The sequence below is a fragment of the Cyclopterus lumpus genome, chromosome 15 (assembly GCF_009769545.1).
Source record: "Cyclopterus lumpus isolate fCycLum1 chromosome 15, fCycLum1.pri, whole genome shotgun sequence".
NCBI classification, from domain to species: domain Eukaryota; kingdom Metazoa; phylum Chordata; class Actinopteri; order Perciformes; family Cyclopteridae; genus Cyclopterus; species Cyclopterus lumpus.
Genome location: NC_046980.1, coordinates 21,040,477 through 21,057,903, shown reverse-complemented (window position 1 = coordinate 21,057,903; position 17,427 = coordinate 21,040,477). Strand labels below are relative to the sequence as shown.

The 17,427-nt window shown below is 42.2% G+C and overlaps 1 protein-coding gene across 1 annotated transcript; it reads left to right on the top strand.

Annotated features, from left to right (window-relative positions):
* Nucleotides 1-2,325: 2,325 nt before the first annotated feature.
* LOC117743918 (sodium- and chloride-dependent GABA transporter 3-like) lies at nucleotides 2,326-16,281 on the top strand. Its single transcript, XM_034551890.1, has 14 exons — nucleotides 2,326-2,552; nucleotides 3,706-3,840; nucleotides 4,156-4,293; nucleotides 5,455-5,566; nucleotides 6,625-6,757; nucleotides 10,177-10,311; nucleotides 11,085-11,188; nucleotides 11,546-11,670; nucleotides 11,771-11,883; nucleotides 12,871-13,008; nucleotides 13,093-13,195; nucleotides 14,043-14,143; nucleotides 15,591-15,761; nucleotides 15,874-16,281. Exons 1-14 carry the CDS (start codon nucleotides 2,429-2,431, stop codon nucleotides 15,967-15,969), a joined length of 1,728 nt encoding a protein of 575 aa, XP_034407781.1. The 5' UTR covers nucleotides 2,326-2,428; the 3' UTR covers nucleotides 15,970-16,281.
* The last annotated feature ends 1,146 nt before the right edge of the window (nucleotides 16,282-17,427 follow it).

Below are 17,427 nucleotides of genomic sequence, written 5' to 3'. Positions count from 1 at the left end.
CGTTGCCTTTAATTGGCACCTCTCTGTTGGATATTGTTAATGTGTCTTTGCTAACAGGCCATGTACCACATTACTTCAAAGTAGCTGTAATTAAACCTCTCCTGAATAAGCCCACTCTTGATCCAGAGGTGTTGGCTGATTACAGACTGTTCTCTAACCTAATTTGTGATGTTGGGCTATACAAAATAAACTGAATTGAATTGAATTGAATTAGATCTTAGTGCTGCGTTCGACACCATTGATCAAGACATCCTATTACAGAGACTGGATCAGCCGATTGGCATTTCATGTACCGCACTAAGTTGGTTTAAATCCCAGTTATCAGATCGATCTCAATTTGTATTTGTAAACAATGAAGCCTCAATGACCACCAATGTTAATCACAGAGTTCCACAAGGTTCTGCGCTTGGACCAATTTTATTTATCTTATATATGCTTCCTTTGGGCAACATTATCAGGAAACACTCCATAAACTTTCATTTTTATGCAGATGATACTCAATTATATCAATTATATCTATCGATCAAACCAGAGGAGACCAATCAGCTCGCTAAAATTCAAGCATGTCTTAAAGACATAAAAACATGGATGACCTGCAACTTCCTGATGTTATTTGACTTGGCCCAGAATACCTGATAGATCAATTATCTGGTGATGTGGGTTCTGTTGATAGCATTGCCTTGGCATCTACTTTAAAGAATCTCGGCGTTATCTTTGATCAGGACTTGTCCTTTAACTCCCACGTGAAGCAAATCTCAAGAACTGCATTTTTTCATCTACGTAACATTTCAAAAATCAGGCACAAAACTGGCTCACGCGTTTGTTACTCCTGGACTAGATTACTGCAATTCCTTATTATCAGGCTGCTCTAATAAGTCTCTTAAGTCCCCTGCTGGGGGATGTTTTAGGATACACTGAGCTCCTCTCTCTCCTTATGGATGGATTTAAATCTCTCCATTGCACTTTACTAACTCTACTTCTTCCCCGGAGTCTTTGTGACTTCACTTCTCATAGGGTCAATTGGACTTGGCTGTGTCTGAAGCTGGTCCTGGGTCCTTGCCCCTGCTTCCTGCATCCAGCCTCTAGCCTAGACCTGGCCTCCTTCCCGATGGCCCTGCCTCCTTCTCAGTCTCTCCTGCCTCAAAGGCCGACCTCATTGGTCTGGCCTCTTTTGCGATGCCTCATTCCTGGTGGGCCGCCCGCCTCATCTCTTTCTCCTTCTGTTTCATGGATTGTTGAAATCTGGATTGTGGTCCATGCCTACTAAATTATCATACATTTCTGTCATATTACGTGAATGTGTTGTTACTCTGTAACACTGTTCATCTGTACACATGACATCTATTGCTTCTGTCCATCCGGGGAGAGGGATCCTCCTCTGTTGCTCTCCTGTAGGTTTCTTCCCTTTTTTCCCTTTGAAAGGGTTTTTTCTATTTTTTTGGGTAGTTTTTCCTGATCCGATGTGAGGTCCTGGGACAGGGATGTCGTATGTGTACAGATTGTAAAGAGGCAAATTTGTAATGTGTGATTTTTGGCTATACAAAATAAACTGAATTGAATTGAACTTTGAACTGTGTCACTACCTTGTATACAGATGTTATGGCAGAGATCATCTGTAGACCTCCACCTGAGGGTGGAGCAGTACAAGACATGCCAGGGAGAGACAACTCGAGTCCACAAAAATGAACATCCTACATGTTGCAGAGTATAGTATTACACCTATAGCTTGTGTCAACGCTATTTGCATTCAAGCCGACAAACGGGTCAGACTTGTCTGTGTGTCTCACTCGATGTGTAATCCTGATCGCATGTGGATTACATTGTCGAAAGAGTTGAGGGTCGTGTGAAGTCAGCAATGCAACACATATTTGATCAACAATCACTTTCACAGAACATGGAGGTAGTAGTAGTAGTTGCTGTAATTATTGTTTGTTTAATTGTTGTTTTGTAATCCATTGGGATTCACGGACCAAAATAAAGATAGGGATTCCTCTAATGGTCAAGGAATAAACATAAGCTTTTTAGACAATGCCAATTTTTTGTTGTTGAATGTATTGTTCCATAATGCACTGAATTGGAATGGAAATGGCATTATACTGTGAGATACAAATCTTCACAGACACTAGATCCCTGCGTAATAATTGCATTTAATGGTCGTACTCTTGTCGTTTTTTTCAGTGCAATTGTGAAAAAATTAATAACTTTTCCAAAATTGTGTAATTTGACATTTGGATTCAGACATGTTTTGAGCATTCATCCAAGTGAGAGTTGTCATGTCTTGTTTTAAACCGATGCACCTCCTGCCACAGCCTCGGGCCGGACGGTATGAAGACGAGTGCAACACCAGCTCTGTCGGGTGTCAGAGCCGATCAGGGGACTGAAGAGGGAACACAGAGAGATCGAGACCAGAAAGAGGGATCACAGAGAGATGGAAACCAGAAAGAGGGAACAGTGGATGAAGAAAAGAGAATATATCCTGGCATCAGCAGGCAATATGGTGGGCCTGGGCAATGTGTGGAGATTCCCCTACCTGTGCTACAAGAATGGAGGAGGTAAGCTGCAACGCATACTGGAATATTTGAGATGATTGAAACTTTAATAAGAATCACCAATGAGGTATGTACATATATGCATACCTCATTGGTATATGTATGAACCTATACATTATGGTATTTGTTGGCAACTCAGTATCTAGCAAAAAAACATGAAATTGTTTTAAAATGTATCAAACATGTATTCTTTCTTGTTATATATAATTTGCACTGGCTGAAGAAACAGAAGAAGAAGAAAGCAACTAGTGGTTGCTTTCTTTGGTGCAGAAAGACGATTCATTGAAGAATGAGGAACAGCTTCAGGGGAAGTGGTTACGTAGTGAAACGTTGCCCTCAGGAGGAATTCAGATCAGACCAGATATTTCTTATTGATCAACACATCCGTCGATTTATCAAGAAAAATGTCAGGGCGTCATTTGGCGGGCTTTGATTAAAAAAAAATAATAATAATAATAATATAGTAACATTCCAAAAGTTAAACAGCCTGGTGGAGCAGGCTGAGGCAATACAAAGTAGAAGTGAAAAATACCAATGTGAAGGTAGAGCGGTAATCAATTATGCCCAGTTCCAGAAAACGGGTTTGATGAAAACATCCATTACAATCAGTTTGAGGTGAGAGGAACTCTGGGATTTCAGTTCCAGAAAGACAGTTAACTTCAACATTGCGTCAGCTTCCAGTTTCTCTCTGACTCCTCCCCCTTAAACAAGCTGTTGATTATGTAGAGCAAATCAAAGCCCATTAATTACCAATGGTATACTTTATGTTGGAATGTAAATCCTGGGTGGATATTAGTTTGTGGTCTCTCTCTCTCTCTCTTTCATTTCTTTAAACAGTGTTTCCCCCGCACATTCAAATATAATTCAAATAGTATTCAAATATTTTATAGTATAATAATCTCCCAGCATTTCAAGTTAACTTAATTACATTTGTTGAAGTAGCCAAAATCGAGCCAGTGAATGCTCTTGATTCAAGTTTCAAATAGATGTCAAACATTTAGAATCCACTGTCTTTTAACCTTTGAATCAAATAATAATTGATAGTGGCAGCATAACGTTGGATGAAAAAAACACTCAATTGTATATTATTAATGCAGATGTGGTCCTTGCCCTGTTGCACAGCCTCACTGGTCTTTGGTGACTTCTGTCCGTGCAGGTGTCTTCCTGTTGCCTTACTGTTTCTTTGCTGTGCTGTGTGGCGTGCCACTCTTCCTGATGGAGACTGTGATTGGTCAGTACACACAGGAGGGCACCATCACCTGCTGGACCAAGCTCTGCCCGCTGGCACAGGGTAAGCACATTGTTGAATATATTGAGCATGATTGTGTCATTCAAAATGAACTGGAGCTGAAAACGGTAAGGATAGCAAAAAATAACATTATTATTTAATAAAAGTCCCAGGACCAACGAAGTCTTCTAAAAGGATAATTTCCCTTCAGCCAAGTACCCCACGGAACCATTACTTTGAACAAGACTCATAGCAGAGGAACAAACAGAGGAAGAGCCGGCCGCACAGTTACAGACAAAAGAGAAACGTGTAAATGTCGCCACTAAAGGGGGATTTTAAATTTGATAACCCTCATTTTCAGATGTCCTCTCTCTCCAGGGGCTGGCTATTCTACCATCGTGATCCAGCTTTATTCCAGATTCTATATCATCATCCTGGCCTGGGCCCTCCTCTACTTCTTCTATTGTTTCAGAGACCCTCTGCCCTGGGCCACCTGCAACAATCCCTGGAACACAGGTCAGTATGGCTTGCTAACTCACTGTTCAGCTACAAGTCCTCGGGAAAGGACATTGTCTACTATGTCCACTTATTACAATCTATAGACATTTGTAGAAATCCAATTGAAATCACTTTTCTAAATGTGGATTGGATGCATCCTGTCACGCGGCGGGAACTGTGGAGGAGGACTCGGACACAGAGTGGAGATTTAACTAACCGTATATTTATTCCATAACAAAAAATCACAGGGAAAAAACCTGGAAACAACTAACAAAAAATCACAGGGAAAAAACCTGGAAACAACTAACAAAAAATCACAGGGAAAAAAACCTGGAAATGACTAACACTAGGTTCCTGGACATGACTATGACTAGGCGTGTGTGCAGGACGAGGGATCAGACACACTGGCACAGGACAAGGGGAGACACAGACTATAAGTACACATGAGGGAAGTGGAGAAACAGGTGGACACAATCAGGAATCAGGGAAGACAATCAGACTGGTGACACAAGAGGAAGGGCACGGAACCTGAAACGAAAGGAGAGTTAATTTCCAAAATAAAACAGGAAGTCACAAAACAAACATGGAGACAGGACAAAAACCCAACTTGACATACAGGTGTGACATTATCCATCATCTTCAACCGCTTGCTAGACTATCGCAGGGCTTGTGTACGTATATATAGAAAGACAACCATTCACGCTCACATGCACACTTAAGGGCATGTGTTTGGACTGTGGGAGGAAGCCAGAGAACGGGGATAACAAACTCCACACAGAAGACCCGTCAAGCCCGGGAATCGAACTATGTGCAAGCCACCACACCACCGTGCAGCCCCATTTAATGTGCCTTTTGCCATCCAGACTTATTGCAAAAACAGTCTTGATGCAATGTAGATATGTCAAAACAAAAATAACCATGGTGGACAGCGGGGATGGTTACGTCAGAGGTGGTGCTATGTTAAGCAAGCCCCACAGGATGTCACAAGGAGAGACAAATCTGACTGGCCTTTGGGAACACGCATTTCCAACACGCAGTCGATATATATATTTATATATTTATAAAGCAGATTTTTCTGAAAAGTTTGAAACATGCACTGTTTACCAAAATGTTTACATGCTAGCAAACTGTGTTTTTGTGTGAGATTACCACGTAATTAGCGTGCCGTCCTCTCAACAGACCGATGTGTGGACCTCACCTCCGCGAACTGGACTGCAATACACGGGGGAAATCTGACAGTGAACTGGACATCTGCAAATCTCTCCAAGTCATCGGCCTCTGAGTTCTGGCAGTGAGTGGGTTCACACATATGTGTGTGGATTTATGAGACTCCCCTGCCGTGGCTAGATTTGCAAATGTTTTTTTGTTTTTTTTAAACAGACCTATCTGTAGCCAATCAGATGTCGCCCTCATTTTCAGCCAATTACATGAGCGTCATTCGTTTTATTCGGGCCTTAGAGGGGTGTGGCTTATCTCCGTGGCTTTACTCCGTGGAAACAGTTATAACTTCCGTCATTCACCATGGAAGAAATAACCACTAGTTCTGCTTTATACTTGTTGTGGACATCCCACAAACGTCGGAACATCTAACGCCCTCGTGTTTGGGTTCATAACATTAATATCATATATATATATATTTATACATAACCCATCACCCGTGGGCTCACACAGCTGAATGACTGGGGGCGAACTTTTTCGCTTCGCTGTATTCGTGCCACGCCAAGATTGTTTACAAGATTTACAAGATTAAACCGAAGTTTCAATGACTTACAACAACTTCCTTGTTGTCATGACTTACAACAATTGTGGGGGGGGGTGTACATTAATTGTGTATCCTTCTGCAAATTGCGCAACTGTAACGCTGGCAGCCCCGTGGGGAGGGGAGGAGGAGATGCGCTCATGTGATTGGTTGAAAATGAGGGCAACATCTGATTGGCTACAGCTAGGTCTGTGTTTTAAAAAATCTAGCCACGGCAGGGGAGTCTCATAAATTCACACACACATTTGAAGCAATCCACAAACTAATGCAGTGCGATTGACAAATAAATACATAGAAATCCACAAACAAATAGAAGAATCCACATAGAAATGCAGAAATGTATGTGTTTTTTCTTTTACATTTCTATAAATCGTAATTTATTTATGTGTGCATTGGAAAGATATTTGTGGATCATTCTGCGTGCATTTGTGAGTCTAATTTATTTGTAAATCCTTCTGTGTGCATTTGTAAATCGAACATATTTGTAAATTGTTCTGTGCGCATTTGTAAATCTTTGTGTTTGCATTTGTAAGTCTCTCTGTGTGCATTTGCAATTATTGAGACTGATCTGACTCCATATCCCTGTGCAGTAGAGGACTGCTGTCCATGTCTGGGGGAATACAGGAGGTTGGTACAGTGAAGTGGGAGCTGCTGCTGTGTCTCCTGGCCTGCTGGGTGGCCTGCTACTTCTGCATCTGGAAAGGGGTCCGTTTCACAGGAAAGGTTGGTTTTGGTGTGAGACTTCAGGGGCCTCGTATACCTTTAAAACTAGAAAGGTGCACAGAGTAGAGTGCACATTTCCAGGTGTGTCTGCAAAGACCTCCGCTGTGATGTTTGTTTGCTTGAATGAATACAACCCACAATTGGCAATTTGGAATTGCATGCTAACATGCAATTCCTACTATCAAATACCCAATAATACTATCACATACACAATCTGAAACACCGGTAGCAGCACGAATCTCTGCCTGTCGGACTGACATCACTGCATTTCTGGACACCACCTGAAAATGAACCCGGACAAGACTGAACTTCTTTTGCTTCCAGGAAAAGGCTCTCCCTGCCACGACCTGACTATTACCTTCAACAACTCAGTGATCCCGACTGCCAGGAACCTAACTTTTTTTTTTCATGAGGTGATGTAGATAAATAGAGATGAGACACCCGTGCTGTTCAGTTTCATATTGACCCGCTCACTCAAAATCAAGCCGAATGAGTCATAAGGATTTGTATTGAAAGTGAACTTTATTCTTGTTTATTTAAAGTGTTAAAATACATCAATAATATTATAAAAGATGACACGCAGTCATTCTCTTGGTGCGAAAGAGACGTGCTATCACATATCCAATCTGAAACACAGGTAGCAGCACGAATCTCTGCCTGTCTGACTGATATCTCTCAGTGGATGTCCGCATACCACCTGAAAATGAACAAGACTGAACTTCTCTTCCTTCCAGGAAAAGGCTCTCCCACCCACAACCTGACTATTTATTTTTATTTTATTTTATTTTATTTATTTATTTTGCAAGGACAATGCACACTAATCAACAGTAGGACTGTAAGTGAGCCAGAGTTAGCCAGAGAGGCTAATTTCCATATTCTGTCCCTGGCCAGATGTTAGTAAGGCAGCCTAAAATAACAAAATCTCAAAATAAAATGGAAATAAAATGCATAGACAAACTGACAACAACATATAAACAAAACCAATACACAGCCAAAAGAAAGGGTACAACAATATACCAATTTACCACTACATCGATCCCTTCTAAATATATTGTATTCATGTACATACGTTTCTGATAGACATAGAAAGTCCAGGTTTGAATCCAACAACTTAGTGTTAGCCCCGACTCCGACTGCCAGGAATCTCAGTGTGACACTCGACAGTCAACTCTCCCTGACTGCCAACATTACCGCAACAACACGCTCCTGTAGGTACATGCTGTACAACATCAGGAGAATACAACCCCTTCTCACTCAGAAGGCGGCACAGGTTCTGGTCCAGGCTCTGGTCATCTCACGGCTGGACTATTGTAACTCCCTCCTGGCAGGTCTACCTGCTAATGCCATTCGACCTCTACAGCTCATCCAGAATGCAGCTGCTCGACTGGTCTTCAACCTCCCGAAATTTACCCACACTACTCCGCTTCTCCGCGACCTTCACTGGTTACCGGTGGCCGCCCGCATCCGCTTCAAAACATTGGTACTTGCGTACCGTGCTGCGAACAGATCGGGTCCAGTCTACATCCAGGACATGGTCTAACCGTACACCCCAGCTCGTTCACTTTGCTCGGCTTCTGCCAATCGGCTCGTAGCTCCTTCACTTCGAGCTAAACACTCAACAAAGTCACGACTGTTTGCTGTGCTGGCTCCTCATTGGTGGAATGAGCTCCCCACTGACATCAGGACAGCAGAAAGTCTCTACATCTTCCTGTCGCAAACTAAAAACACATCTTTTTCGACTATACCTTGAATAGGGAAGGTAGAGCCGTAGTAGCACTTTAGTAGCACTTAAATGGCTCTTACTGATAGCACTTTGTAGTTTAACACTTTAGTAGCACTTAAATGGCTCTTACTGATAGCACTTTGTAGTTTAACGTTATTGAAGAAATTGTACTTTCTCGATTCTTGTTGTTCTGAGTTTGTATTCATGGTTGAATACACTTATTGTAAGACGCTTTGGATAAAAGCGTCAGCTAAATGACATGTAATGTAATATGGAGAGAAACAGGAAAATGCCACAAAAAGAGCTGTTGAGCTCAATACTAAATGTTTTGTATTGAGATATGAAGCACATGAGCTATGTGTCAGTGTGGTAAATCAGTGACAGTGTATAGCTTACGTGGGAGGCTGCTGCAGTACAGTCTGTACATGTGCAGTACAGTATGGCAGCGTTAGACTGAAGGGGCACGATAACAATCAACCTTCATTTAACCCTCCTGTTAAGTTTGTTTCTTAGGTACAGCAATGATGTTCCATGTTGAATCATCCAAAAGTTGTCAGAAACCAAGAAATCCTAATAAATATAGTTTGTACCTCATCACCAACAGCAACACTAACAATTCTATCAGTTTTTAGTGGAATGGAGTTATTCACCCCTCCAAAGATCATAGTTCAATTAGGATAATACACTTGTTTTAATGAAAAATACATGTTCAAACAATTTTTTAGGTACATTGGAAAAATCTAGATATAAATTGCATTAGTTTATCATAACATGTATTTTTTCCTAACTTTTTTTTTTCAGGAGGTGATGTAAATAAATAGAGATGAGACACCTGTGCTGTTCAGTGTCATATTGACCCGCTCACTCAAAATCAAGCCAAATGAGTCATAAGGATTTGTATTGAAAGTAAACTTTATTCTTGTTTATTTATAGTGTTAAAATACATCAATAATATTATAAAAGATGACATGCAGTGATTCTCTTGGTGCAGTTATGTAATGTTGGTAGGATTTCTAAGCAACCCTTTTGTATGTTTCTCCCCTCCACTACTAAGTTCCCGTGGGAAGAATCTGTATTTCTCACACAGGTGAGTTAGTTAGAAAGAGTGTGCGTCTGAGATTGGGATGAGATAAGGTGTGTGTCACTCTGTCAGTCAGTCAGTCTATCAGAAATCATATAGTACCATACTTATTAGGAGAGACATGAAAGAAACCCTTACTTTAGTGTTCACGGTCCAATAAAGGTGTATTTAGGGGGAAAGTGAGAAGATAAGAAACATTGTTTAGTCTGGAAAGTGTGGTTCATGTAAGGTGATGGGCACATACGCGCAGAATAGAGATGGGTTCCCATAACAAACACCTGATTTTTTTGTTTAAAGTTTGAAATGTGTACAACCTTATATATGGGGCTGTGAACAGGTGTGTGGGTGTGTGTGTGTGAGGGTTAATATGGTGAAGGCAAGGTCACGAAATAACAGACATGTATATAAAAACAGACATTTATATAACAAGAAATACATGCGTACAAACTTGTCAAAATTGCACTAGGACCATCTGTTTTCTATCAACCCACAATGCATTGCATCCAAGTGCCTTGAATAGCCGTCAGCCTTGTGAGATTTTGAGGCATACTAAAATGTCAGTTTATTTAATAAAACAACGCCTGTTTGGAAATTTGCTGCTTCTGAACTTTCCAGGTTGTGTATTTCACGGCGGTGTTCCCTTATGTGATGCTGGCCATCCTGCTGGTCAGGGGGTTGACGCTGCCAGGAGCCTGGCAGGGCGTGGTCTACTACCTGTATCCAGATCCTTCTCGCCTGGCGGACTTTCAGGTGAGACACAGTGGACATATCATGTAGCTTTATATGGTCTAGACTCTAGTTGGCTTGAGAGGTCCTGTTTTTTTCTTTTTTTGATGCTGCTGCTTGATGCTGTGTCTCAGCTACCTGAATTTAACAGTGGAACACTGGTGTTGGATGCCAGGGCAATGCCATCTACACAAACCACATCACCAGATAATTGATCTCTGAGGTGTTCAGGGCCAGTAAAATAACTTCAGTTTTGTCTGAGTTAAACATCAGGAAGTTGCAGGTCATCCATGTTTTTAAGAAGTTTAGCGAGCTAGTTGGTCTTTTCTGGTTTGATCGATAGATATAATTGAGTATCATCTGCATAAAAATAAAGGTTTACGGAGTTTTTTCCCAAGGAAGCATATATAAGGTAAATAAAATTGGTCCAAGCACAGAACCTTGTGGAACGCCATGATTAACGTTGGTGGTCATTGAGGCTTCATCGTTTACAAATACAAATTGAGATCGATCTGATAAAAAGGATTTAAACCAACTTAGTGCGGTACCTGAAATGCCAATCGACTGATCCAGTCATATTATAATAGGATGTCATGGTCAATGGTGTCAAACGCAGCACTAAGATCTAACAAAACAAGTACAGAGATGAGTCCTTTCATGCAGCTTTGCAAGGTCTTGTTTGTTTGATAGGTCACGTTTTTTTCTTTTTTTAATGCTGCTGTTAGTGTCCCAGCTACCTGAACATAACGTAGTAATACTGATATTGGTACCCTAACTTCATGTTATATGTTCATCAGGTGTGGATGGAGGCTTGCGCTCAGGTCCTCTTCTCCTATGGTGTTGCATCAGGAACCTTGATCACACTGGGCAGCTACAACAAATTCAACAACAACTGTTACAAGTAAGTCACTTTTACATTTAGGAATCGGAATCGTCATCCTCAGGCTGGAGGAAAAGTGGAGAAAATCAGGAAAACCTGCGTTCTCTCTATTGGCCAGCAGGGGGCGACTCCTCAGATTGCAAAAATAAGTCAGATTGTGTCTATGAGAAAATGACTCCTCACCAGATATATTATCTCAGTAAACATTGTAAACATGAGTTTATGGTCTCAATCTCTAGTTAAATAATGTATGTTCAATTTACCGCCTTCAAAGATCTACAACCTGAGGTCCACCAGTTGGACAGCTGGGTCTCTGTCCTGTCGGCACATTGCCCCACTCAGTTCTGCTTTCTGTGCTAAGCTCTGTGCTGTCTGCAGGGACAGTCTGTGGCTGTGTGGGCTCAATAGCGCCACCAGCTTCATCGCCGGCTTCGCAGTCTTCTCGGCTCTGGGCTTCATGGCCGAAAAACAGGGAATCCCCATCGACATGGTGGCTGATTCAGGTATGATTTGAATCCCACAGTGTCCATCTCTGACAGACACGGGACCCTCTCACTTTTCCTGGAACACAAGACCACTTAAACGTCTCTTCTGTCCTCCCAGGTCCTGGGCTTGCGTTCATTGTATTTCCTCAGGCTGTTGCCATGATGCCCCTGCCTCAGCTGTGGGCCGTCTGCTTTTTCCTGATGCTCATGCTTCTGGGACTGGACACACTGGTAAGACCACGTCATACAGTCGATGTCCTGCACAAAGTATTCTCTCCAAGTAGAAAGACATGCTGCAACTGTTTATGCTCGATCAGTGAAGACTTATGTATGAATGCAGCTTAAAGTTCCGGTGCTGCTCAATGTCGACTAGTTCGATCCACACTGAAATATCTCAGCATCTCAATATCTCAACTAATGTATGATAGCCTTGCAATTTTGTACAGACATATGATATATTGCCATACAATGTGGTAAATATATTTATGTTAAGTGGTAAATGGACCTGTACTTGTAAAGCGCTTTTCTATTTTTCTAACCACTCAAAGCGCTTTAACACTACATGACATCATTCACTGATGGGAGGGGCTAAGGTTCCACTTGCACATCAGCAGCAGTAACTAACATGAATACACACATCACACACTGTGGGCACAGCTACTTGAGCAATTTGGGGTTAAGTGTCTTGCCCAAGGACAAATCGTCATGGGCTAGTGGAGCCGGGGATCGAACCGCCGATGCTCTGATTGAAGAACATCCCTGCTCATCACTGAACCACAGTCACCCCATCATTTGTATTATTGCCCCTTTATGGTGCCTGGAGCATTTTAAGGACTTCGGTGATCCTGACTTTTCATCAAGTCAAAATTTGAGTTAAAAGTAGGTAACCGTCTTTCAATCAGTCTACATTTAAATTTAAATGAATATGAATGACTCCTACAGTATCTGTTGCTACTTTATATTGTCTGCAAAGTTTCTCCTTCAGTTCATACAATTCCAGCAGCAAGCCTTAAAAGTGTCACACCTGTAGAGTGAATTGATCTAACACCCGGCTCTCTAGCCCAAAGGAACATAGCCCAACAGCTTCCTTTGGTGGTTGCACCTCCATCATTAAAAAAGGGACTTGTTTTGGAATACTTTCCTATTGGTGAACCATCCTCGAGTAGAAGTTAAACCAGACGTTACTTTCTTTTTTTTGTCTGTTTGTTCGTGTGTTAGTTTACAGGTCTGGAAACTATCACATCGTCTGTGATTGACATGTTCCCGGGGCAGATGCGCAGACCCTGGCGCAGAGAAATCTTCCTCTTTTTCTTCTGCGCCATCAGCTTCATCATACAGATCTCTCTCACCACTCAGGTATGACACACAGGCCCAAACACACACAAGCGAAGACCATTTGGAGGCGACACAACATTAACGTACCTCTTCTGTGGTGTCCAGGGCGGAGTGTACCTCTTCCAGCTGATTGACTACTATGGTGCCAATGGAATATGTATAGTATTTGTATCTGCGGTCCAGTGTGTGGCTGTTGGCTGGGCCTTTGGTAAGTGGTATCAACACCATGTTTAAATGAATCTGTAGCTCACAAGATGTAATAGCACTACCCATGCATCTGTCCAAGAGCTATTCAAACTACAGGGACTATGTGCATTTTCACCAAAGGAACCAACGGGCCATAGGTACCATGTTCATATTTGACGACTCCACACCTCACAGTTTACGGCCAGTGCCAACATTTAGTGCCAATGCTTGAAGTCTGCCTGGATGAAGAAGGGCGGTGAGGGCGGATACATTTTGATTTCCGGGAATCTCGGCTGATTGCCCGGCGGCCTCAAAGTGACGTAAATAGTGTCTTAACTAGATATTGGCAAGAAATAGGCCCCATAACGTTGTCATTGAACATAATTCACGATTTTGCAATTTTCATCGTATATCAGCGTTCATGTCTGTGGATAGAGTTGATCATTTAAGTTCCTCTATCATAATTCCTGAACCCACAAAATGTCCTCTTGTAGGCGATAGATTTGAGATAAATCGTGAAATTAATAGTTCTGCGAACATACAATACGTTATTATTGTGTGCGGTTTTACCGTTTTGTTGATGCATTTAAGTGTCAGGGTCATAATTCAAATCTGAAAAACATCGTAAAAGGTTATCAGAAATAGTATTTAATTATTAGAGTGGTGTGTAAAGATTTATACCATGCTTCATAATTTTCCTTTAACATCAAATTTCTTATTAGTCTATATTAAAACCATATGGTTTTGGAACCCATATTTCAACAAGTGGTTCCAGGCCAATCTATGAGTCTGATATTCATCATGTTTCTACATCAGGAGGTCCTGTCCTTTTAAATTGGCACCAACAACAAACTGTATTAATCATACAGGGGCTGACCGGATGTGTGACGCAGTGCAACTTATGACAGGACAGAGGCCGTCGGGTTATTTCAAACTGTGCTGGCGCTACTTCACCCCTCTGATCTGCATGGTGAGTTACACACTTTAAACAGCTGCAGGGGAAATGACATGAGGATTAAGATAAGGCAACAACTGGTCTGTCTACATTTTGATTAACAGGTTCAATTCAATTCAGTTTATTTTGTATAGCCCAAAATCACAATCAAATCAATTTGCCTCAGAGGGCTTTACAATCTGTACACATAAAACATCCCTGTCCCAGGACCTCACATTGGATCAGGAAAAAAAAGAAAAAACCCTTTCACAGGGAAAAAAGGCGCATCGGCAGGGCCAAGGCAGGAGGCCGGCCCACCAGGCAGGAGGCATCAGACACAGCCAGGTCCAATGGACCCTCTGAGACGTGAAGTCACAAAGACTCCGGGGAGGAAGCAGAGTTAATAAGGTTCAATGGAGAGATGTAAATGTATCCATAAGTAGAGAGAGAGAAGAGGAGATAGGTGCTCAGTGTATCCTAAAACATCCCCCAGCAGCCTATAAGCCTATAGCAACATATCTAAGGGCTGGACAGAATTTTAAATGTGATTCTGGATTTTACAGGGAGCCAGTGCAGAGCAGCTAACACAGGGGTAATGTGATCTCCTTTCTTAGTTTTTGTGAGTACACAAGCTGCAGCATTCTGGATCAACTGGAGGGATTTAAGAGACTTATTAGAGCAGCCTGATAATAAGGAGTTGCAGTAATCTAGTCTGGAAGTAAAAAACGCGTGAAACACTTTTTCTGCATCGCTTTGAAACAAGATGTGCCTGATTTTTGAACTGTTACGTAGATGAAGAAATGCAGTCCTTGACATTTGCTTCATGTGGGAGTTAACGGACAAGTCCAGGTTGGCATTTCTACCAGAGCCATATACGGCGTCTCTACGTCACTCCACAGCAGTCTAAATATAAACACATTTGTTCACTGGTTGCATATAAACAAGATGGCTACTGACAAAATGCTAAGCTTGAGGCTTCAAAACTGTACACATGACATCTATTGCTTCTGTCCATCCGGGGAGAGGGATCCTCCTGCTCTCCTGAAGTTACTTCCCTTTTTTCCCTGTGAAGATTTTTTTTCTATTTTTTGGGAGTTTTTCCTGATCCGATGTGAGGTCCTGGGACAGGGATGTCGTATGTGTACAGATTGTAAAGCCCTCTGAGGCAAATTCGTAATTTGTGATATTGGGCGATATAAAATAAACTGAATTGAATTGAAAACTACAGTCCACAAACTAATGGGTGACATCACAATGACTATGTCCACTTCTTTTAAACAATTTGACAGAATATAGGTTCCTACAGAGCTATGTGCATGCAGTCTCTTTAAGACTGCATGCACATTTATTTTCAATACTCAACTTTTTTAATGCTAATATTGGCTCTGAAAACACAGACAATAGGCTACCGTGCTGCAAATCCTATGGATGAACAGCATTGCATGTTCACCCAATGACTTTTTCGCTCTGTTTTCCCCTCAAGGTTTGCTTCTTCTGCTTCTTCCTGGACCAACAGCCCCTGACAACTAGTGGGGGCTATGTGTACCCAGACTGGGCCTACGATCTGGGCTGGGCCATGGCCCTCTCCTCCGTGGCCGCAGTACCCATCTGGGCTGTCGTCAAGATCTGCCTCACAGAGGGCACCCTCAGACAGGTGAGAGCACCAACGCATCCTGCTTACTTGTTTTAATTCTGCTTTACTTTTGTAATATTTTTGGCCCCAATAGACAGTGTAACTAACCGTGTGCTTTTCCTGTTCTCAACAGCGTCTGTTGGTCCTGTGGCGTCCAGTCGTTGATCCTGTTTGTCCCGAGTCAATCAAAGAACATGAAACAGAGATGAACCCAATGTCAGCCTTTTGACCTGACGTGTTATGAGTGTACTTCTGGATATGTTGCAGACTATTACTGACTCTTAATAATATTTTGTCTGAGTGTGATTAGCCCAGTCTTTATAGTATACCTTTAACATAATGAATGTAATGTTACAAGTGTTGGCCAAATGAATACTTGTAAATCTACAACAAGTTCCACAGGGTAGCTTTAATATTCCAATTTCAAAACTGCAGGAAACTATTTTTGAACCTTGGTCTGACACGGCGGAACATGTCTCCTCCGTTTCCGTGCTAAGATCCTCGAGCAGGACACTTAACCCTGAATTGTTCCCTGTATGAATGTAACATGATTGTAAGTCACTTTGGATAAAAGCGTCAGCTAAATGAAATGTAATGTTATGTAAAAGATAATAATAATAATACTTCAAATGTATACAGCGCTTTTGTAGACACTCAAAGACGCTTTACATAAGACATAGACAAACAGAACACAACTAAATAGGAGCAAACAAAACAAACAAACAGAACATTTCGGGGTGAAAAGGAAAAAACTGGAGAATCTATGCGGAATAAATCATCTAGTGGATGGTAGGGTGCAGGGGTTAGCAGTTGAAGGCAAGTTTAAAGAGGTGGATTTTGAGGGCTTGCTTGAATAATGATAGGGTGGGAGCCTGACGGATGTATGGGGAGGGCGTTCCAGAGGGGTGGGTGCAGCAGCTGAGAAGGCCCTGTCACCCCAGGTCTGACAGGTTGGGGCTTGGAGGGGGAGGAGGTCTGAAAGGTAGGGAGGGGCCATGTTGTTTAGGGCTTTGTAGGTGGTGAGTAGTATTTTAAAGTCTATCCTGAATTTGACCGGGATAATGTGGTCATAGCGGCAGGTGGAGGTGAGCAGTCGAGCAGCAGAGTTCTGAACATACTGAAGTTTGTTGAGGATTTTGCCAAAGAGGATGCTGTTGCAGTAGTCAAGTCTGGAGGTTATGAGGGCATGGATGACAATTTCAGTGGTGGCAGAGGACAGGGAGGGCCGGAAGCGTGCAATGTTCCTGAGGTGAAAGAAGGCAGTTTTGGTGATGTGGTTGGCGTGGGGAAGGAAAGAGGGTGGGGTCGAGGATGATACCAAGGTTGCGGACCTGGGGTGACGATGGAGCCATCAATGTTGAAAGAGAAGGCCTGGGCTGAGCGGGTGAGGGAGTTAGGGCCGGTGATGAGTATTTCAGATTTATTGCAGTTGAGTTTGAGAAAGTTCTGTTGCATCCATGATTTTATATCAGCGAAACCGTTGATGAGAGTGGAGTGGGTGACTGAGGTGAGGAGAATTAGAGTTGGGTGTTGTCAGCGTAGTTCCATGTAAACAGTACGTGTTGGGTCCCTGGGATGAACATGTTAGGTTGACATACTGTAGGTAAACATAAGGTTGGACCCTAACTGACAACATTATTTTTCCACAAACCAACTTGTACTCTAAAACTGAAATAATTGTTCAGCA